This window comes from Littorina saxatilis, linkage group LG6, assembly GCF_037325665.1.
Source record: "Littorina saxatilis isolate snail1 linkage group LG6, US_GU_Lsax_2.0, whole genome shotgun sequence".
Taxonomy (NCBI): Eukaryota; Metazoa; Mollusca; class Gastropoda; order Littorinimorpha; family Littorinidae; genus Littorina; species Littorina saxatilis.
Genome location: NC_090250.1, coordinates 56122602 through 56146299, shown reverse-complemented (window position 1 = coordinate 56146299; position 23698 = coordinate 56122602). Strand labels below are relative to the sequence as shown.

Here is a 23698-nt window from a genome sequence, read left to right as displayed (position 1 = left end):
AAGCACATTAGTTAGATCCAATTCATTTACATTGCTACCTTGCCCAATTTATGGCTATTTCTGTTGATAACATCACACATGTGGCAAGCAGTGCTTGTTGCCGACTCTGCTGGGAGAGGCAGCAGACGATTTTATTTAGGAACCAAATTCTGATTGGTTAAAACATAAAACCGGAACTCAAAGTACCACTTGTTCTTTGGAAGTATCAAATCAAGAACAGATAATCAGGTAAATCTGAAATGGGTTCAACACTTTTAAAAAATCGTAGTAAATCAGAAAACACAGTAAACGTTGGAAAAATCGTCCAGTATCGCTTCTACAGGTCTATACTTGGACAAAACATAAAGCAATTCAGTAAAGCTGACACTTCAAAATGTCTGTTTAGTTACACTTTAAAGTCTATTATATTTTGCGAACTGACTCAAACGTCCAGCAGAAGAAAGTTGAAAAAAAGACCGACAACGGAGGAAAAGAACAAGAAGATACTAGATCTAACGCCGTTGCGACGACCTGCTCACACAACTGTTTGTGAAACTCACCACGCTTGCTTCTAGCCGGAGGAGATCGGACGCGTACTGAAATCGAAGAAGGTGCTTTGGAAATTCCTTGAAGTTGAATGCAAAACAAATAACCGGACATCTGCAGAACCACCGCGGGCCGGATTTAGTTGACAATGCGTCATCATCACGAGTGACGTCAAGATATTTCGACATTTGTTTGTACATTACGTCACTCCAAGTGAGAAAGTCATACCGCTGTGCTGTCGCAGATCTTCTTGCCAGCAATAATCCAGCATTGGCCCACTGCTGGCGTGCCAGCAAAAACCCACCTATAATTGCCAGCAAATCGCCACCTATGGCCCAATGCTGGCAAACAAGCACTGGGCCATCAATGGCGTGCCAACAGTGGGCCAATTAAGGCATTTTACTGGCCGACAATATTACTGGAATGCCAGAGATGGGCCAGTGATGGCAAGCCATAACTGGGCCTTTGTTGGCAAACCATAATTGGCCCAGTGTTGGTTTTTTTATGGCCAGCTTTACCAAACTTGCCAGCAAAAAGCCAGCAATGGCCCAGTTCTGGCATGTTTATTGGGGTAGTAGTTGCGCTGAGAAGGATAGCACGCTTTTCTGTACCTCTCTTCGTTTTAACTTTCTGAGCGTGTTTTTAATCCAAACATATCATATCTATATGTTTTTGGAATCAGGAACCGACAAGGATTAAGATGAAAGTGTTTTTAAATTGATTTGGAAAATTTAAATTTGGTAATAATTTTTATATATTTAATTTTCAGAGCTTGTTTTTAATCCAAATATAACATATTTCTATTTTATATATTTTTGGAATCAGGAAATGATGTAGAATAAGATGAACATAAATTTGGATCGTTTTATATTAAAAAAAAATTATTACAATTTTCAGATTTTTAAAGGCAGAGTAAGCCTCCCGTAAACCATCACAGATACGGTCAGGCTTTTACACACAGTACAAACACCCTTTCATTAAAACACTCACCAATTGAGAACATCCTAGGTGCCCTCCGTAAAGAGCGAACAATTTTCAAAGAATTTATTTTTGCGTGGTTTATCTTACCCCTGAGCCATCGTGAACCCGTGTGATCCAGTTTTCCCTTTCCACAATGCAGTCGTCATAGTTGGTCATTTGAATGCGACTCGACGTGAGCTTATCTAGAATAGCACGTTTTTTATGCACGAAACAACGGCTGTGGTTCACAAGAACTCTAGCGATGGCTTTTGACTGTTGAGAGGAACGGCGATTTGCACTGATAAAACCGTCGTCTGCCACGACCCTTGCGTGACCCTGCTTCCGGGCTTTTCTTTTTTTAAACTTTCACAACTTCGAATTGTTCTGATCTTGTCTTGATGAAAAACGAATTCTTTTATGATTAAAGAATGTTTGTGTAACAAGCTGTCAATTTATTATTCAGATTTTAAAAGTTAGGTCTTGCGCAAAAACGAGGCGCCATTGTTCTTCAGGGCCAAGTCCACGAAAATAAATTCTTGGAAAATGTCTCACGCTCGACAGAAAGCAGCCAGGATGTTCCCGTTCGGTGAGCGTTCAAATGGAAGTATGCTTGTACTGTATTTAGACGCTCGGGGAGCTCTGTGATGGTTTACGGGAGGCTTACTGTGCCTTTAATGACCAAAGTCATTAATTAATTTGTAAGCCACCAAGCTGAAATGCAATACAGAAGTCCGGGCTTAGTCGAACAATACTTGACCAAAATTTCAACCAATTTGGTTGAAAAATGAGGGCGTGACAGTGCCGCCTCAACTTTCACGAAAAGCCGGATATGACGTCATCAAAGACATTTATCAAAAAAATGAAAACAACGTATGGGGATATCATACCCAGAAACTCTCATGTAAAATTTCATAAAGATCGGTCCAGTAGTTTAGTCTGCATCGCTCTACACACACACACACACACACACACACACACGCACAGACACACACACATACACCACACCCTCGTCTCGATTCCCCGCTCTACGTTAAAACATTTAGTCAAAACTTGACTAAATGTAAAAACAACAACATAAAATACAACAAAATAAAATACAACAACATAAAATACAACAACATAAAAAAACCATAAAAAGATAACAACTGATTCACATCCTTGACCAATGTCTCTGGTTATAAATGTAACAAAAAAGCCTTCTGGGCTTTTATGGGTCTTCGTGACGAATTTGTAACAGGTTAAAAAAAAATGATGGAATGGAGAAACAAATTAAACAGAACAACTCGTTGACAGCTATAGAATCTGGATAAAAATCAGTTGGTGGGGAAGTTTTCAGGGCATCCTCATTTGGTGACTTGGGTCTACTTTCGTTTTCTTACAACCGGTCTTGCAACAACGCATTTGTGCTGCTCGGGACCAGAGATTTGCTTTCATACAACCGGACTTTTATACATCCGATTTTCATACAACCGGAAAATTCTAAGTAATAACAAAGAGTAGCTTCTGCCGGGACCCTGCCTACCCCTTTCATACATCCAGACTTTCATACATCCGGTGTTTTATACATCCGGTCTATACTGTATATATATATTTGTCATCATTTTCACGAGTTTTCATTCACAAGCACCTGGGAAATAAATCTCATGTTCCCCGGGGAATAAATCCCCGGTTACCATAGTTGCAGGAAGCCCTATTACATGGATAATCAAAAGCAAACCCAATAGAAACGCTCGAGGATTCTTCGGCTCTTTTCATTGGCGTTTCCCCCGACCTAAACAGACGACACTGCTTCGCCAAGTTCCAAATACGAACTGGCAAACTGGCAAACGTAAACAAAAAACAAAACTACCTCATCAAAGGTCATACATTTATGCTTTATCGCAAACAAATGAAACCTATCGATATGTTTTATCTTCTCACAAAGTCATGGAGTGCGTGTATCTCTGTTTGGAGACTTGAAACACGAACGTCAAGTTTAAGTCAAACCAATTGACCCCTGACACACACATTTTGACCCGTGCACAAGACGTTGTATCGATAAACTAAGCGCAAATAAAAAAAATAATAATAAAAAAGCAAAGAACATAGCAACAAGAAATGAAGACATCTGACAAAGCCGAGCAAGCAGAATGACAAGTCTAATGAAAAACAGAGAGGCAATGAGAAACAAGATCGCGATTATCTTTCCTTCGCGGCACGACGCAAATCGTTTGTGTCCTTTGACCCAATTCGTGCAGTGTTGCACGATGCAAATCTTCTGTGACCTTTGACTCAACGTAGCTTCAATATTCGATTACTAATTTTTACCACTGAAAACCGAGGGGTGGAATACCGAGAGGGGCAGGGTGGTAGGGCGATGGTGAAATGTAATGAAGAGACACGTGTAGCAATAAGAGAAAACCGATTCTGCAATAACACAAACAAGAACAAAAAAACCAACACTGACCTATATGAATATTTAATCAATAATACAGGGTGACACGAAAAAAACAGATCCCACCAAAAGTTTAATATTTTCTGAAATAATCAGCCGATTCTTTTATTTTTTCAGGTGAGCCAAGCTGAAATGATGTTCTAACAGCCCACCAAGTTTGAGCTTCAAGATGTCATGGACAACGGAGCATAAGACATTTATAGTCGAGGCCTATTTTCGGTCGAATTCTATCCACGCTGCTCAACTGGAATTCAAAAGACAGTTTGGACGTAGAGACTTTCCTGTTAAATCAGTTATCTATGGATGGAGGGATAAGTTCAGAGACCATGGGACTGTCAATAACCTCAATAGTAAAAACCCTAACAGGGGATCCCACTCTGGTCGACCTAAATCAGCAAGGACACCGAGGAATATTGATTCAGTCAGAGAGTCTGTTGTGCGCAGCCCGAGCAAATCTGTTCGCCGGCGAAAATAGGCCTCGACTATAAATGTCTTATGCTCCGTTGTCCATGACATCTTGAAGCTCAAACTTGGTGGGCTGTTAGAACATCATTTCAGCTTGGCTCACCTGAAAAAATAAAAGAATCGGCTGATTATTTCAGAAAATATTAAACTTTTGGTGGGATCTGTTTTTTTCGTGTCACCCTGTATGATCGTCTGCGTTGCAGGTGTGCAAGTGAAGGGTTGGGGGGGGGGGGGGTAACTTGATCATTAACTTGTGTGTGTCAGTGTTTGTGTTCATGGACTGATTGTGAGGGAGGGGGAGGGTGGGGTGGGGTGTGTTTCAGGTTTTGGTGTGGGTATGAAACGAGCAAAACAATACCCACACCACAAAATCTTGGAGGCAAAAAACACTCGCCGTCGCATCATTTTGTCCGCACAATATTATATGCACCAACAACCGGAAAGAAAGGTGACAATGGAAAAAGACTCATCTTTGCTTCCTGCGATTCCTTGCCCCCGACTCGAACGTCGCACGATAATCCACATAACAGATCTGTTGTGAGATGGTCAACGCTGACTGTGCAAGCAAATCACCTCGTTTGAAATACGACAATCCCAATACCCATCGCTCGAATGCAACATATGGGCACTATCGTCTCAAAGGCGCTTACTGTTGGTTTCACACACCACTCTGTAGTCGGAACCTACAGAACTTCGCATCCTCAAACCTGACATACTTGTCTCAACATTATAAACTCAAATCACACACAGTAAGTTGCTTTCGCACGCCAGCTTTGAACAACGTGCTGGGGCCCCGAACATGCATTATAATAACAGAACTCGCGTTTCAAACCATGGCTCCCTGTGTTGATTTTTCACTTAATGTTGAACCACCAAAATGATGACAAAAACGATGTTTGATGGTTTGTTGCCAGACCAGCTTTTTTGTCGGTCCTCGGGGGGCATATCGACTTTTGTTTCATATTTATTGACCGCGGCCTTCGGCCTTGGTCAATAAATATGAAACAAAAGACGATATGCTCCCCCTCGGACCGACAAAAAAGCTGGTCTGTCAACAACCCATCAAACATCTTATAATATTTATGAGCTGATGAAGGTCCTGTAGGCATATTGTGCTGAAGGGTAGACGAGGTTGCGTTTGACACACGAACAATAAGCACTAGCGCGCACCAAGAACAAAAACAAATAGAGGGGGGGGGGGGGGTCTGCATGTTAGAGAAAGTTCCTTTTATTCCAGTCATCAGATTGAAAACAAACAGGATATGAGTTTATACAATTGTCCTTTAAAAAGAACCAACAAAATATCAATAAAACTATTAAGCGGGCAAGAATATGAAGTCATTATACTCCTCGGGAGGATTCGATTTGCTGTTTCTAGTGTTGTCATTTCGAGCACGCTTGTGTATGTCTGCATTCGCGTGTGTGTTTAAAGGCACAGTCAGCCTCCCGTAAACCATCACAGACACTGTCAGGCTTTTACACACAGTTCAAACACCCTTTCGTTTAAACACTCACCGCTTGAGAACATCCTAGGTGCCCTACGTAAAGAGCGAGCAATTTTCAAAGAATTTATTTTTGCTTGGCCAGCCGGATTGTCTGATCAAACAATCGGACGACGCGTTTTGGCGCTAGACCTAACTTTTAAAATCTAAATAATAAATTGACAGCTTGTTACACAAACATTCTTAAATCATAAAAGATTTCTTTTTTCATCAAGACAAGATCAGTACAACTCGAAGTTTTGACAGTTTAAAAAAAGATAGCCCGGAAGTGTGTCCGGCAAAACGTGGTTCTCGTAGCAGACGAATGTTATGCATGTCGCCAGTTTCTTTGAACGGTCAACCGCCACCGCTCAGGTCATGTGACTCTCAGCCGTTTGTTGCGTTTTAGATTCTTGGACAGGCTGAATCTCTCCACACCTAGCGTGAGGGGTTCTCAGTGGGGCGACCATCCCCAACCAAGTGCGTCCCCAGGTGGCGGACAGGGGAATAGCCCACAGATATAGGGCTTAGCTGCGAAATAAGCTAGGCTTACCTGGACCATAGACCAAATAGTCTATGCCTGGACCAATAAGCAGTCGCAGACCAACTGGCGGTGATCCTCCCAGGAGAGGGGCGGGGCAACAGGTGGCTCTGTTTCCTCCATCAAATACCCTATGTATCCTATGACAGGTTCATCACGCGGGCAAGAGGCGCGGCAAAACCTCTAGCTTCGGGGTGGGATCCTCGGAGAAACAATCCCCTCTGTGCTCCCAGGGTAGGACATATGGGCCAGGAGCTAAGGGCGGGGCAACCCCTACAGAAATCCTAGAGGGCTGAAGACGGAGGTATGGAGCCTGCATGGCGCTTCTCGAACAAATCACTGTATCACGCATTATCTGCCAGCATGACACGTGGAGACAGAACTGAACATCGATATGGTGCTCGCCCTTTAGGCAAACGACAAGAAGAGAAGAAGATTCAGAGGTACACAATAACGTGCTATTGCAGATACAGCGAGTCGCATTGAAATCACAAACTGACTACTAAAGTGTGAAGAAAAGGAAAGTGTTCACGATGGCTCAGGGGTTAGATAAACCACGACAACAGGTGTGTGGTTTACGCGGCCATTCAAACGAACTGTGTCATTTAATTCTATTAGATGCTATTGCAAGTGTGTTCGATAAGGTTAGAACTGCTTTTTTCATGAGAAGATTTAAATCGTTCTGTAAACCATTTGAGACGGACTGGGGCTTGAGACGGACTGGGGCTTGAGACGGACTGGGGCTTGAGACGGACTGGGGCTTGAGACGGACTGGGGCTTGAGACGGACTGGGGCTTGAGACGGACTGGGGCTTTCAATACTTCTGTCATCATGTCAGTGCATGCACTCTTTGTTTGTCGTGTTTGTATCACGGGGATTACATTTCCTCCCGGAGAAATTCAAATACGTCATTGTACACTCTCAGCAATGCACGGATCAGTTCGATTTTTACAGAACGATTGAAATACTCGAGTGTGAAATTAACATGTTTTACAAGCTTCATTCATGAACGTGTAGCAACCAGCATGTGAATCTATTTCCTCCATTCGCTGCTCGCAGACATGCACAATAGCCACAACCCAGAGCACCAGCCATTGCTATTGTCTTGACATGCACAATAGCCACAACCCAGAGCACCAGCCATTGCTATTGTCTTGACATGCACAATAGCCACAACCCAGAGCACCAGCCATTGCTATTGTCTTGACATGCACAATAGCCACAACCCAGAGCACCAGCCATTGCTATTGTCTTGACATGCACAATAGCCACAACCCAGAGCACCAGCCATTGCTATTGTCTTGACATGCACAATAGCCACAACCCAGAGCACCAGCCATTGCTATTGTCTTGACATGCACAATAGCCACAACCCAGAGCACCAGCCATTGCTATTGTCTTGACATGCACAATAGCCACAACCCAGAGCACCAGCCATTGCTATTGTCTTGACATGCACAATAGCCACAACCCAGAGCACCAGCCATTGCTATTGTCTTGACATGCACCAACAACCTTGTACTTTCATACCAAAATTGACACCATTGTTCCTAATACAACCCAACTCACATGATAAACGTTGACGGTGTAAATGCCAGACTGTGGTGCAGCGAAGAGCATGTTTAACAAGCTTCATTCATGAACATTTACAAGCAACAATAACCAGCGTCTGAATCGATTCCCTTCATTCTCTGTCCACACACCAACTCACGTGAACGTTGAAGATGTACGTCCCATGCTCCGGGGCAGTGAAGAGCCCTGTGTCCGGGCTGTAACCCTGGCCAACGTTGGTGAGGACCTTGTCGAACTTGAGCACCTGCTGGTCGTCAAGCCCACGGATGTCAACTCTGGAGAACGTGGCCGTGAAGACAACGGCTGGAGTCAGCACGCTGGCTGCAGGGGACAGACGGAGACAATTAAGGGAAGAACCCCGGATGTCAGCTCTAGAGAACGTGGCCGTCAAGACAACAGCTGGAGTCAGGGCCCCTCGGATGCTGTCATTTTGCTTTTGAAAGGGGTATTTTATGTCTCCTTGAGGACAAGTGGGGGGGGGGGGGGTAAGGATATAGCGTGCGTTTTCGTGTGTGTGCGTGTATGTGTACGTGTGTGTGTGTGTGTGTGTGTGGCAAAGAGAGAGGAAGAAGAGGGAGAAAAGAGAGAATGGGTGTGGGTGTGTGTGAGAGACAGAGAGAGAGACGGCCAATTTGTCCGTCGCTTGGGGTATGCTTGACGACTATGCCAAAGGCATTACACTTCTACTAGATTATTACACTTAGACTACTAGATTATTACACTTAGACTACTAGATTATTACACTTAGACTACTAGATTATTACACTTAGACTATTAGATTATTACACTTAGACTACTAGATTATTACACTTAGACTACTAGATTATTACACTTAGACTACTAGATTATTACACTTAGACTACTAGATTATTACACTTAGACTACTAGATTATTACACTTAGACTACTAGATTATTACACTTAGACTACTAGATTATTACACTTAGACTACTAGATTATTACACTTAGACTACTAGATTATTACACTTAGACTACTAGATTATTACACTTAGACTACTAGATTATTACACTTAGACTACTAGATTATTACACTTAGACTACTAGATTATTACACTTAGACTACTAGATTATTACACTTAGACTACTAGATTATTACACTTAGACTACTAGATTATTACACTTAGACTACTAGATTATTACACTTAGACTACTAGATTATTACACTTAGACTACTAGATTATTACACTTAGACTACTAGATTATTACACTTAGACTACTAGATTATTACACTTAGACTACTAGATTATTACACTTAGACTACTAGATTATTACACTTAGACTACTAGATTATTACACTTAGACTACTAGATTATTACACTTCTACTAGATTATTACACTTAGACTACTAGATTATTACAGATTTTGTCTTTTGACTATCCTGTTCGTCTATTTCTATCCACTTCGGATGACTCCCTACCTAGTCGTGTTTTGAGGTCGGTGACTAGAGCGTCCTGTTCGTCTATTTCTATCCACTTCGGATGACTCCCTACCTAGTCGTGTTTTGAGGTCGGTGATCACAACATCCTGTTCGTCTATTTCTATCCACTTCGGATGACTCCCTACCTAGTCGTGTTTTGAGGTCGGTGATCAGAACATCCTGTGCCTGTAGCTGAGCGGTCATTTTGGTCAGTCTGTCCGACAGGTCGCTCGCCACAGTGTCCAGGGGTATGCCGTCTTCTGCGCGTAATCCGCCATGCAGGTAGGGAAAACAGGTCACGTGGCTGATCAAGGTCAAGGTCAGGGTCAAGGTCGCGACAGTGATGGCGACTGGATTCATGGTGTCTTTTCACTGCATCCTGCTCAAAAAATAAAAGAGTTTAGGTAACGTCAATGGATATGATTTGCCTAGTAAATGTTGAGAATAGAATAAATAATAAAAATCGTCTGCTGTAACAAACATCAGAGTGGCATTTCAATTTTAAAATAAAATTCACTGCATGGGAAGTCGGCGTTATTTTCTGACAGTCGATGTCATTGCAGTTCAGGTAAATTAGGTTAGATTTTGTGATACAAGCAAACTTCTTGCTCAAAATTCAGGAACAAAGAAATGACAGTGTACGTGGGAGTTGTAGGCTGTGAACATAGCAGATTAAAACGGTCACACACACACACACACACATGTCCTTGAAAGCACTGTGAAAGGAACACGTAAAACATGTTTTGACCAGGACACCTGTCAGTATTTATTGATCAACCCTCGTACTTCTTTTCAACAGCTGGCAAGGTTTAAACTTGAGTTTGTATTTGTGAGTGTCCGTTCCCGTTTGTTTATGTTTTCGATGTTGTTGTTTTTCTTTGTGTATTCGTTTGTTTGTTTGTTTGTTTGTTAGCCCTTGTATAGAAACACACATGCACACACACACACACACACACACACACACACACACACACACACACACACACACACACACACACACACACACACACACACAAGGGGCGAAATCACGATTATCGTTTCATTTGTCTGATACCTATTCAGAACAAATAACAAGTTCCTGCAGGACAAAACGTATCCTTTACTTAAACCCCAACGCCGACAAGTAAAGTTCTGAAAATGAAGACGCGTGATTGCAAGTAATTTGTTGCAGCTTCATCAGGAAATAAGTTCTGCCAACAACTAAAGCAAACGCACACACTATAAACAAGTGAAATGTACTATGCATGTAGTTTTCATGTGCAGTCTACCTGTTGCAGGTTTTGTTAGCTTTGAATTACTGAGCACGTAGCCTACTGACAGCTCACTAAATGAAACTTAGACCTTGAAATCACACGCCGGCCCCAGCAAAGGAACACACACACCAATATGAAGCTATCGTTATGAAACAACAACACACACCAATATGAAGCTATCGTTATGAAACAACAACACACACCAATATGAAGCTATCGTTATGAAACAACAACACACACACCAATATGAAGCTATCGTTATGAAACAACAACACACACACCAAAATGAAGCTATCGTTATGAAACAACAACACACACCAATATGAAGCTATCGTTATGAAACAACAACACACACCAATATGAAGCTATCGTTATGAAACAACAACACACACCAATATGAAGCTATCGTTATGAAACAACAACACACACCAATATGAAGCTATCGTTATGAAACAACAACAACAAAGTTGATTGGATATGTAGGCCTAGTTCTCGAGACGCCGTCAAACAATCTCAAACTACACTAAGAGCACACACAACTGTTCAAATGTATTTTAGGTCAATGCAACATGTACACTTTAAAATGTGCACTTTCTTTTGGTGTAGAGTACACGTGTTGTTGCGATAATGGCTGGGTCAGTCCAAACTTGGTTGTCCTCGTCGTGCATGTACACCATCTGACAAAACACGGTGTGACCACTTTACAGACAAGCTTACCCCTTGAAAACGAAGTGCAGCTGCCTGAATAGTCATCCATGCAAGAGTCAACTCGTGATTGGACTAGCTGTTTTATATCTACAGCCGTATCACCGAAAAGAATACACTCACACTCAAAACAACTGTTCACTTGATCACAGAAATCAATCAAACCAAGGCGAAATAAGACAACAGTAGCCATAGCGATACTGTCTGATACAAAACCTGACCGGCCGACGATTTGTTGACCAGTATTTTCACACAACAACGGGTAAAGTACAAAACCTGACCGGCCGACGATTTGTTGACCAGTATGTTCACACAACAACGGGTAAAGTACAAAACCTGACCGGCCGACGATTTGTTGATCAGTATGTTCACACAACAACGGGTAAAGTACAAAACCTGACCGGCCGACGATTTGTTGACCAGTATGTTCACACAACAACGGGTAAAGTACAAAACCTGACCGGCCGACGATTTGTTGACCAGTATGTTCACACAACAACGGGTAAAGTACAAAACCTGACCGGCCGACGATTTGTTGACCAGTATGTTCACACAACAACGGGTAAAGTACAAAACCTGACCGGCCGACGATTTGTTGACCAGTATGTTCACACAACAACGGGTAAAGTATGACAAATGCCCGGTTAACACAAACAGGGCCACATGAACAGGGTCTGGCCCAATCTTCAAACACGGTTTCCTGGTGAACAGTGGGCCCAGTGTTCATACCACCTAGTACCTCTACCCTCGAAGCGGCTCAGTGTTCATACCACCTAGTACCTCTACCCTCGAAGCGGCTCAGTGTTCATACCACCTAGTACCTCTACCCTCGAAGCGGCTCAGTCTCTCCCGCTGATTTACCGGTAGAAAAATGTCGTTCCCATATACATGTACTTTTGTTTTATGCAAGTAGCCGTACAGGCGAGGAGAGACAAGTCAGAGTTGTCTGTCTTGTGTTTTATACAAGTAGCCGTACAGGCGAGGAGAGACATGTCAGAGTTGTCTGTCTTGTGTTTTATACAAGTAGCCGTACAGGCGAGGAGAGACAAGTCAGAGTTGTCTGTCTTGTGTTTTATACAAGTAGCCGTACAGGCGAGGAGAGACATGTCAGAGTTGTCTGTCTTGTGTTTTATACAAGTAGCCGTACAGGCGAGGAGAGACATGTCAAGAGTTGTCTGTCTTTTGTTTTATACAAGTAGCCGTACAGGCGAGGAGAGACATGTCAAGAGTTGTCTGTCTTGTGTTTTATACAAGTAGCCGTACAGGCGAGGAGAGACATGTCAAGAGTTGTCTGTCTTTTGTTTTATACAAGTAGCCGTACAGGCGAGGAGAGACATGTCAAGAGTTGTCTGTCTTGTGTTTTATACAAGTAGCCGTACAGGCGAGGAGAGACATGTCAAGAGTTGTCTGTCTTTTGTTTTATACAAGTAGCCGTACAGGCGAGGAGAGACATGTCAGAGTTGTCTGTCTTGTGTTTTATACAAGTAGCCGTACAGGCGAGGAGAGACATGTCAGAGTTGTCTGTCTTGTGTTTTATACAAGTAGCCGTACAGGCGAGGAGAGACATGTCAGAGTTGTCTGTCTTGTGTTTTATACAAGTAGCCGTACAGGCGAGGAGAGACATGTCAGAGTTGTCTGTCTTGTGTTTTATACAAGTAGCCGTACAGGCGAGGAGAGACATGTCAAGAGTTGTCTGTCTTGTGTTTTATACAAGTAGCCGTACAGGCGAGGAGAGACATGTCAAGAGTTGTCTGTCTTGTGTTTTATACAAGTAGCCGTACAGGCGAGGAGAGACATGTCAGAGTTGTCTGTCTTGTGTTTTATACAAGTAGCCGTACAGGCGAGGAGAGACATGTCAGAGTTGTCTGTCTTGTGTTTTATACAAGTAGCCGTACAGGCGAGGAGAGACATGTCAAGAGTTGTCTGTCTTGTGTTTTATACAAGTAGCCGTACAGGCGAGGAGAGACATGTCAGAGTTGTCTGTCTTGTGTTTTATACAAGTAGCCGTACAGGCGAGGAGAGACATGTCAGAGTTGTCTGTCTTGTGTTTTATACAAGTAGCCGTACAGGCGAGGAGAGACATGTCAGAGTTGTCTGTCTTGTGTTTTATACAAGTAGCCGTACAGGCGAGGAGAGACATGTCAGAGTTGTCTGTCTTGTGTTTTATACAAGTAGCCGTACAGGCGAGGAGAGACATGTCAGAGTTGTCTGTCTTGTGTTTTATACAAGTAGCCGTACAGGCGAGGAGAGACATGTCAGAGTTGTCTGTCTTGTGTTTTATACAAGTAGCCGTACAGGCGAGGAGAGACATGTCAGAGTTGTCTGTCTTGTGTTTTATACAAGTAGCCGTACAGGCGAGGAGAGACATGTCAAGAGTTGTCTGTCTTGTGTTTTATACAAGTAGCCGTACAGGCGAGGAGAGACATGTCAAGAGTTGTCTGTCTTGTGTTTTATACAAGTAGCCGTACAGGCGAGGAGAGACATGTCAGAGTTGTCTGTCTTGTGTTTTATACAAGTAGCCGTACAGGCGAGGAGAGACATGTCAGAGTTGTCTGTCTTGTGTTTTATACAAGTAGCCGTACAGGCGAGGAGAGACATGTCAAGAGTTGTCTGTCTTGTGTTTTATACAAGTAGCCGTACAGGCGAGGAGAGACATGTCAGAGTTGTCTGTCTTGTGTTTTATACAAGTAGCCGTACAGGCGAGGAGAGACATGTCAGAGTTGTCTGTCTTGTGTTTTATACAAGTAGCCGTACAGGCGAGGAGAGACATGTCAGAGTTGTCTGTCTTGTGTTTTATACAAGTAGCCGTACAGGCGAGGAGAGACATGTCAGAGTTGTCTGTCTTGTGTTTTATACAAGTAGCCGTACAGGCGAGGAGAGACATGTCAGAGTTGTCTGTCTTGTGTTTTATACAAGTAGCCGTACAGGCGAGGAGAGACAAGTCAGAGTTGTCTGTCTTGTGTTTTATACAAGTAGCCGTACAGGCGAGGAGAGACAAGTCAGAGTTGTCTGTCTTGTGTTTTATACAAGTAGCCGTACAGGCGAGGAGAGACATGTCAGAGTTGTCTGTCTTGTGTTTTATACAAGTATCCGTACAGGCGAGGAGAGACATGTCAGAGTTGTCTGTCTTGTGTTTTATACAAGTAGCCGTACAGGCGAGGAGAGACATGTCAGAGTTGTCTGTCTTGTGTTTTATACAAGTAGCCGTACAGGCGAGGAGAGACATGTCAGAGTTGTCTGTCTTGTGTTTTATACAAGTAGCCGTACAGGCGAGGAGAGACATGTCAGAGTTGTCTGTCTTGTGTTTTATACAAGTAGCCGTACAGGCGAGGAGAGACAAGTCAGAGTTGTCTGTCTTGTGTTTTATACAAGTAGCCGTACAGGCGAGGAGAGACAAGTCAGAGTTGTCTGTCTTTTGTTCTCATTTTTGTCTGCAGAAGCAAAAAACAAAAACAAGAACTGTAGGTTATTGGAACGTTTGCACTTATGGTACAAATACTGAGCTTAGGCCCAATATCAATATCGTCGATGAATCTCGCATGCAAGATGTTACCTCGCCGGCTTTGTGCATATGTCACCTGCTTCTGTTCGCATGCACTCAACTAAAACACACTAAACGTTTCTTATTTTGAGAGGTTTGGTTGGATTGAGTTTTTTTTAGTCGTTCAATACACACACGTACACACACACGGGTGGGGAACTGTTCCGCGCCATTTTGGTTGGGATCGACCGTGTGCCGGTTGTGATTAGTCACTATTTTTCAAGTTACTCTGTGTATTCTGTATTCTGTATCACGTCACTGGATGGTTGGACTAACCTAAAATGATGCGGATATGAGTTTCGGGGGTCTAAATGATCAACAAGCACTCACAATCTGACGAAAGTGCATGTTTTAGTGGTTTTCTTTTAGTGTTTTTACGCCAGGTATTGTCAGGCAGTTCTGGTCGACGAACCTAATTTCGCGCGCGATCCAGAGCAACTGGAAAATAGCGACTCATCACAACCCGAACACGGTAGATCTCAACCAAAATGATGCGGAACAGTTACCCACCCGTGCGTGTGGGTTGAACGAAAACAAATAATCCAACCAAACCACTCGAAATAAGAAACCCCGAGTGTGTTTTAGTTGAGTGCATGTGAACAGAAGCAGGTGGCAGGTGCGACTAATCACAACTGAAACACAGTCGATCCCAACTAATATGGTGCGGAACAGTTCCCCAACCGTGGCTCAACTCCTCGTTATCTGCAACGCGTTTAGGTTTACAGGTTATCTGTTGACTGAAATGTCCTTTTTCCTGACGTAGGAGAGGCTTAGTCTTTGAAGGCCGTGCTTTGCATCACATAACATAATGATAATGATAAAGATAATGATAAAGTTAATGATAATAATAAGGATAAGGATAATGATAATAATAATGATAATGATAATGATAATGATAATGATAAGGAACACTTATTAATCGCCCCTTCTCATCAGAGCTCACGACGATGTACACTTGCAACAGCGTGTGCACGCACGCACGCACACACACACACACACACACACACACACACACACACACAAATACACGCTTACATTCCAGCTTTAAGTTGGTTGTGTAGGGAGGTCAAGTGTATCCCCATCACTATAACTATTGTTTGGAGTGTGTGGATACCCTATTGCCCCTCGCACTTGTCAGCCTGTTTGGAGTGTGTCGATACCCTATTGCCCCTCGCACTTGTCAGCCTGTGCCTTCGTCAGGTGTGCTGACTGCTCCTTTCATAGCGGCTGTGTATTGACTTAGGGCGAGGTGTCTACAGGCAAGCTATCGACAGCCTGACTCAAAGTTGGACTGTAACATGTGTGTCACACCAACACACACACACACGCGCGCGCGCGCACATGCACGCGCGTACACACGTACGCAAGCACGCACGTACACGCACGCACGTACGCTGGCATTTACATGCACGCACGAACGCACGCACAAACACATAATTATATACACACACACACACACACACAGTGCAGGGTTTCATTTACTAGTGCGCCTTGCAGCACTGGCGCATAGCATCTCAAAATGTCCCATTGGAATTGCCTTCAGTGCGTCAAAGGGCGCACTGAGATTACGTACCACTGCGCCACCCCATGCCATGCACACTTTTCACGGGAGTACAATGTTCGGAATGAGCTAGTGGCAAAAATGCGCGCCAAGCCAAGCAACTCGCGAGTTTGTAAAATGTGATTTGCTTTTAAAATGTAATTCATTAGTATTCAACCAATTCTGAGAACTATGTGTGCTTGCGCGATTACCTCTGTGTCAACTGTCAACAGAAGCGATATCATCGATCGAAACATAGACAAACACACGCACACACACACACACACACACACACACACACACATACACACTAACCGGATACACTGACAAATTCTCATATCATCCATCTGATATGGCACTAAATAGCACTATTTTGCATCTTTCGACAAAAGCATTTTCGGACCGCCTTGCCTGCTTTGTGCGTTTTGCCTTCGACTATGTAATGTTCCATCAGAATCATGGTTGAGGGGGACAATTGTCCCATTGTCTTTTTCTTCCAAGCTAAACCCTGCACACACACACACACACACACACACACACATACAAACACACAGACCACACACGCACACACATACACAGATCTACACACACAGATCACACATACACGCACACTGACTGACGCACACACATACTGACATAGACAACACATACACACTAATGCACAAACACACACTCACACACAGACCAAACACACATACACACAGACCACACACACACACACACACACACACACACACACACACACATACACACACACACATACACACACGCACACACACACACACACACACTATAGATAACGAGGCAGCACCAAGGCGCGATGACCTAACTACGCGGGTGTAACGATGCCAGCTTTCCGCCACTCTCACCTTTCCGATTCGGCCTCGTTGATCTTGTATAAACTCAACACTCAACAAAACCCCACCCATGGTATTGACGATCGACCTTGGGTACTTTACATTCATGGGGTCAAATTTGTCCAACCAATTTTTGTATTTAAACTTAGAAATTTGATTCATCCTAAAAAGTTTCCATGGCTCATTCAGGGGAAGTAGCCATTCGGTAGACGTTTTCGAAGAAATCGAATTTTGGGTGACATCCATTCACATGCAAGAAATTGACATGCTTTTCGTCTTTAAATAAGTTTACATCTTTAATTTGACCAGGAAACAACATTTCAGTCTCGAGTCATATCGAGTCGGAAAGGTGACGGAGGCGGAAAGCTGACATCGCTACACCGTAGACCACTTTACAGACAAACTTACCCCTCGAAACCGGAGTACAGCTGCCTGAAAGGCGGGGTACAAAACAGCTGTTTATGCAAGAGTCAACTCATGATGAATTCGAGTGTACACAGAAGGGGAAGCCCAAGAACTTAGAAGAAGAAGAAGAAGATGACGACAGAAGAAGAAGACAAGCAAGCTATTTATTTTTGAAAACAGCTGTGCAGTTTTCCACACTCCATACTGACAGATTGAGTTGATACTAACCTGTCATGAATGCCTCGTGTCACTCTCCAGGTTGGTGTTCGGTCGACACAAAGTATCAGTATTTCGGTTACACAGAGCGAAACGGTCCTTTCTCTGTTTCACAAATGGCACAAAGATTGACTAAATTATCGATTATCGAAACTCAAGTTGTTATCAACGACACCACTAGATGATTATCACAAGGGTTCACTTGCTAACTCGTCAGCAATCTTACCCCTCATACAATCACATCAACAGCAAAGGTACACGCCTTGATTATAACTCAACCGATCAAATTTCGAGTACCTGTGTACCCTCGCCCCTTGTCACGAAACATGTGACGGCGGTAAGGATTTGTGAGTGAACGTTACACCCGTGTGTGTGTTAGTCGGCTTGGTGTGTTTTCAGTAGCGTGCTTCAAATCAAGGCTTGAACAGAATCTCTGGCTTGAATCCCAAGGTCGGGCATAGTCGCGGCCACACCGCGCTGGTTGAGCCTGAAGCTTTCTTCTTTCTTTATTTGGTGTTTAACGTCGTTTCAGTTCAACCACGAAGGTTATATCGCGACGGGGGAAGGGGGGAGATGGGATAGAGCCACTTGTCAATTGTTTCTTGTTCACAAAAGCACTAATCAAAAATTTGCTCCAGGGGCTTGCAACATAGTACAATATATTATTACCTTACTGAGAGAATGCAAGTTTCCAGTACAAAGGACTTAAACATTTCTTACATACTGCTTGACTAAAATCTTTGCAAAAATTGACTATATTCTATACAAGAAACACTTAACAAGGGTAAAAGGAGAAACAGAATCCGTTAGTCGCCTCTTACGACATGCTGGGGAGCATCGGGCAAATTCTTTCTGGTCCCAACCAATATGAGACTCCCCCTAACCCGCGGGGAGCGAGCCTGAAAGGCACAGTGGGTCAGTGCAGCTCACAGTCTTCGTTTTGCGTTTTTGTTGCAGCTGAGTGCATTTACAGTTCAAAAATCCTCCTAAGGTAGTAAAACAAACCCAAAACTACCCAACGACGACATCTTTGAAGCTCGACAGTTTCTTCTTCACGCGAGTGCATAAATTAACCTAGTTATTACGTGCTGTTTGGTCGGAGTTCGATTCAACTGAATGATTCCGGCCTCCATTTTGTTTTACACAAACTCATGATGACGTCTGACATAGTTTGCTAGTGACGTGTCTTTTTGTGCATGATGTGGTGATCTACCTGATCTAAATTTAGATCCAAAAATAGGTCAAGACCAGCCGGGTCTGAGTACGAAATTAATTCGTAAAAAAAATCGCAGTTCTTGACTCTATGAAACTTGGTAGTTCTTCTAACGGATAGCTGCCTGAGGTATGACTAAAAGCCCCAGGGGCTCCGTGCACCTGGATTTGACAAGTTCAGTACCTTGAAGCATGACTGAGCTCAACTGACTGAAGAGCGTCCATGTCTGTGTTCAATCAAGCGTATTGACCACTTTGGGCTCGTTAACAAGCAGTTTAAACAACATTCAGTCCTAACTCAGATTCTGGTACGACCAAATACATGCGTTGTGTGTGTGTGTGTGTGTGTGTGTGTGTGTGTGTGTGTGTGTGTGTGTGTGTGTGTGTGTGTTTTATTCAAATCTTAAATCGATGAAGTATACATTTCTAGTTGATACTGGACATGTAATTAAGTGTACGTGGGTTGTTATCTATGTGCGGATGTGTGATGATGTGTGTGATGATGTGTGTGATGTGTTATGTGTGTGTGTGTGTAGATTTCAATGTGTGGTTAGGTGTGCGTGAGTTCACTTTACGTCCACAAAATGTACATGCAGCCACCGGCGTAAACTGGATAGCCATGTACACACATAAGAGAACAAGAAGGGCAAAGCCCATACGACTCACATGCTTGACCTTGACCTTTACATGACCTTGACCTTCAGCTAAACCTAGCAATGACATCATACACTAAGAACTGCTTTACACATTTTTCCTACCAAAATACATGTCCAAGGTCAAGGTCATCCAAGGTCATGCAACACAAAGCTGTTAATTCAAGACATAGGAAGTACAATGGTGCTTATTGGCTCTTTCTACCATGAGATATGGTCACTTTTAGTGGTTCACTACCTTATTTTGGTCACATTTCATAAGGGTCAAAGTGACCTTGACCTTGATCATATGTGACCAAATGTGTCTCATGATGAAAGCATAACATGTGCCCCACATAATTTTTAAGTTTGAAACAGTTATCTTCCATAGTTCAGGGTCAAGGTCACTTCAAAATATGTATACAATCCAACTTTGAAGAGCTCCTGTGACCTTGACCTTGAAGCAAGGTAAACCAAACTGGTATCAAAAGATGGGGCTTACTTTGCCCTATATATCATATATAGGTGAGGTATTAAATCTCAAAAACTTCAGAGAAAATGGGAAAAATGTGAAAAATAGCTGGTTTTTGAACAACATTTATGGCCCCTGCGACCTTGACCTTGAAGCAAGGTCAAGATGCTATGTATGTTTTTTGGGGCCTTGTCATCATACACCATCTTGCCAAATTTGGTACTGATAGACTGAATAGTGTCCAAGAAATATCCAACGTTAAAGTTTTCCGGACGGCCGGACGGCGGGACGGCCGGACGGACGGACGACTCGGATGAGTACATATAAGTGCCAAAAGGTGCTCACAGAACAGAAGACGACTTTGTTTTACAATAAAAATGTTTCTAAAAACGTGTGTCTGCTGAAAATTGGTGTGTGTGTGGATGAATGTGCGAAGAGATAGTGGACATAATTTCGTGTGTCTGACTTGAACGGTTTTGAAGTTATCTTTGTTTAAAGTCAAAAATAACGCCAAAACCGGCCATCTGAAAAAGGACATCGTGATACCTCGTGTTTTGAATATGCCACAGAAAAATAACAAGAAGCACAAATGAATTGCATTTAGTTTGATTGAATGCCTGAAACATCGCTTTACAGACGAGACCAAACGTCAAATCTAAATCTCGAGAGAATTTTTTTTTTCGATAACCGAATTTTAAGGTGTCGCACGCAAGATGATTCGTCATCACGGCATACATTTTTCAATCGCAGATATTTACTAAATTTCTTTTTCAAAAACTCTGGAATTGATGTCGACACGTCAAGCGATAACGGTGTATCAAACTGCTGTCTTTCAAGTAATCCAGCAAAGACTGCAGAACTTTTGAACAGCATTTTTGAAAACGATTTGAAAATTTCGTCATATCTTGCGTGCGACAAAATGTTCGGTAATTAACGGTTATTTTCTTTTAAAAACAAAATTTACATGTACAAAGATCTACTTCATTTACGGAACCACGTGACACATTCTGTGTTCAAAATTTGTGAAGAAATCACGAACCACGATTGCGCTATCAAGTGTTGAAATTATGTCGTCAACATCTTTTCAGATCTTGCGTGCGACACCTTCTTGCGTTCAACATAAAATGTCACTACCTTATCGAGTTTAATGGGTAAAACTAACTATTTGTTGTCTTAGTTTAATCTTCTTAATTAAAAGCGTAATAAAACCGAACTTCTAAGATGAATTTTAATTGAGATTAGCGAAAGAGCGGGCACGCAAGTCGACCTTAAAGTAAAAGAATGATAACACGAGCGTTTGTCGTGTTGTCTTGCGTGCAACACATTGTCCAAAAAGGAAAATGTATATTTTTCTCAGACGTTTTTTAAGTTGAAACCTTGAAACTTCACACACATTTGGGGTTTAATCGCCCCCATGCATGGTAAAAGTCTTGTTGACCCTTGTCAGATTTCAAGGTCACGGCTGGGTCACATGTGGTTCAGAAAACGGATGAAACATATTTTTTCAGAGATTTTTGAAGCTAGAACCTTCAAACTTCAAACAACGCTTTTGCTTAATGATTGTTCAACATGGAGAATTCAAGGTTGATCCTTGAGAAATGTGAAGGTCATAGCAGGGTCTCGTGTGGGTAAAAAAAAAAAACATAACCTTTTTCTCAGAGTTTTTCAAAGCAAGAACCTTGAAAGTTCACATTTTTGGGCTTAATAGCCTCCATACACGGTTAAAGTCTTGTTGACCTTTGTCGAATCTCAAGGTCACATGGGCAAATCAAAAACACGAAAATGCATCATTATCTCAGTTGTTTTTAAAGGGAGAGCCTTCAAACATCACACAACTCTCAACTCCGACTTAAAGAAGTTAAGGTAGATCCTTGTCACATGTCAAGGTCACAGAAAGGTCTCGTACGGGTAAAACAAACAAAACAAACAGATAATATTCATTTTTTCAGCTTTGTTGTTAGCTAGAATAGAGGCACATGCCACCATTCCATTCAACATGACTCATAGAAATGTATGATGTATGACGTAATTGCATTGTGTGTAATGACGCGGCTGCCTCTGTAGTTATTCCAGCCTTTGAAGAAATGGCGTTTTTCCTTGCTTGGACACATTTTTCCTTTTCTTGGATGTTTCAGGAGTTTGGGTGAGTTTGGTGTATATGGTTGAACACAATTTAAAATTTGCATAAAAGTGTATTAAAATAAACAGTGGTAGCCAGTCTCATCTGTTGTGTCGACAATTTAATCTCTTTTGTGTGACCTCAACTTGACCCCTCTGAATGCTCTCAATCATGGAAATTGACCACACTTTGATTATAACCAAACAACATCAAAACTTTGGAATGTGTGAAGTTTCAAAGGTGTTGCTTAAAAGGCGTTCGTGAAAATGACAATTGTATGTGTCTGACTTCAATGCGACCCCGCTGCGACCTTGACGTTTGATCTTATCAACCAGACTTTCATCATGTGTGAATGACTTCAAACACTATAAAACTAGTTGAAGAAATTGACAATTTTTCAAAGTTTAAGCCAGATGGCACTGCTGTGACCTTGAAATTTGACAAACATTAACCAGGCGGTCACCTTTTTTAGAAAATATCCTTAAAGGATCTTTAACCTTACTGTGACCTTGGAATTTGATGAGGTTTAATTTAACTTGCGTAGTGTGCCAAGTTTCAAGGCCCTAGCTTCAAAAACATATGAGAAAACCTCATTGAAAAATGTATATGTTTGACCTCAACGCGACCCTGCTGTGACCTTGACTTTTTCAACCAGACTTTAATCGTGTGTGAACATTATACACTAGAACTGTGTGTATTTTCAAAGCTCGTGCTATAAACGCGCTGAATAAATTGAAAATATTCCACATTTGGACCAGATGTGACCCCGCTGTGACCTTGAACTTTGACAAAGATTAACCAGCAGGTCACTTTTAATGAGGTTTTATAAAAATGCTGAAAGTATGTGAAGTATGTAAAGTCTAACTGATCTAGTATTAAAACATGTAAGGCGTGACAACGACAATTTTCCAGTTTGCAAAGGAAATGTAACCTCGCTGTGACCTTGAAATTCAATGTTGTTTAATGTGATGTGCACCATACCTGGAGGTCATTATACTTTGGTTGTGTGCCAAGTTTCAAAGCCCTAGCTTTAAAAACGTGCGAGATAACCTTAATGCTATGACTCAGTGCCGTTTTGAATGATATAACGAACAAAATTATCGTTATTTGTAAAATCATTTGGGTAAATTTATCTTTTCTTTTCGTAATTGGGTTCCAGCATCTGTTGTCTTAACAAAAATCACAATATCAGTCGTGTTTGTCAACTTTTATTTTTTAGCCCCTTTGTCCGCTTTTCGTGCGCACCTTTTGGCACTTAGTCATATAGACTCACTTTTGCTTCGCACGTGAGTCAAAAATGTGTTTTTGAAGCAGCCGTGCCTTGCAAAAAG

The 23698-nt window shown here is 42.4% G+C and overlaps 1 protein-coding gene across 4 annotated transcripts in view; it reads right to left on the bottom strand.

Annotated features, from left to right (window-relative positions):
• Positions 1 to 18973, bottom strand: part of LOC138969571 (complement C1q-like protein 3) — a 32901-nt gene extending 13928 nt beyond the window's left edge. The window contains exons 1-3 of one of the 4 annotated variants that reach the window (XM_070342413.1): positions 17945 to 18973; positions 9562 to 9794; positions 8118 to 8299 (exon numbers count right to left, since the gene is read on the bottom strand). In XM_070342413.1, the coding sequence (XP_070198514.1) occupies positions 8118 to 8299; positions 9562 to 9775 (396 nt within the window). In that variant the 5' untranslated portion in view covers positions 9776 to 9794; positions 17945 to 18973. Of the gene's footprint in view, positions 1 to 8117; positions 8300 to 9561; positions 9798 to 11385; positions 11538 to 17944 lie in introns of those variants that run through there. The other 3 variants (XM_070342411.1, XM_070342410.1, XM_070342412.1) reach the window with 3 other exon arrangements.
• Between the last annotated feature and the right edge of the window lie 4725 nt (positions 18974 to 23698).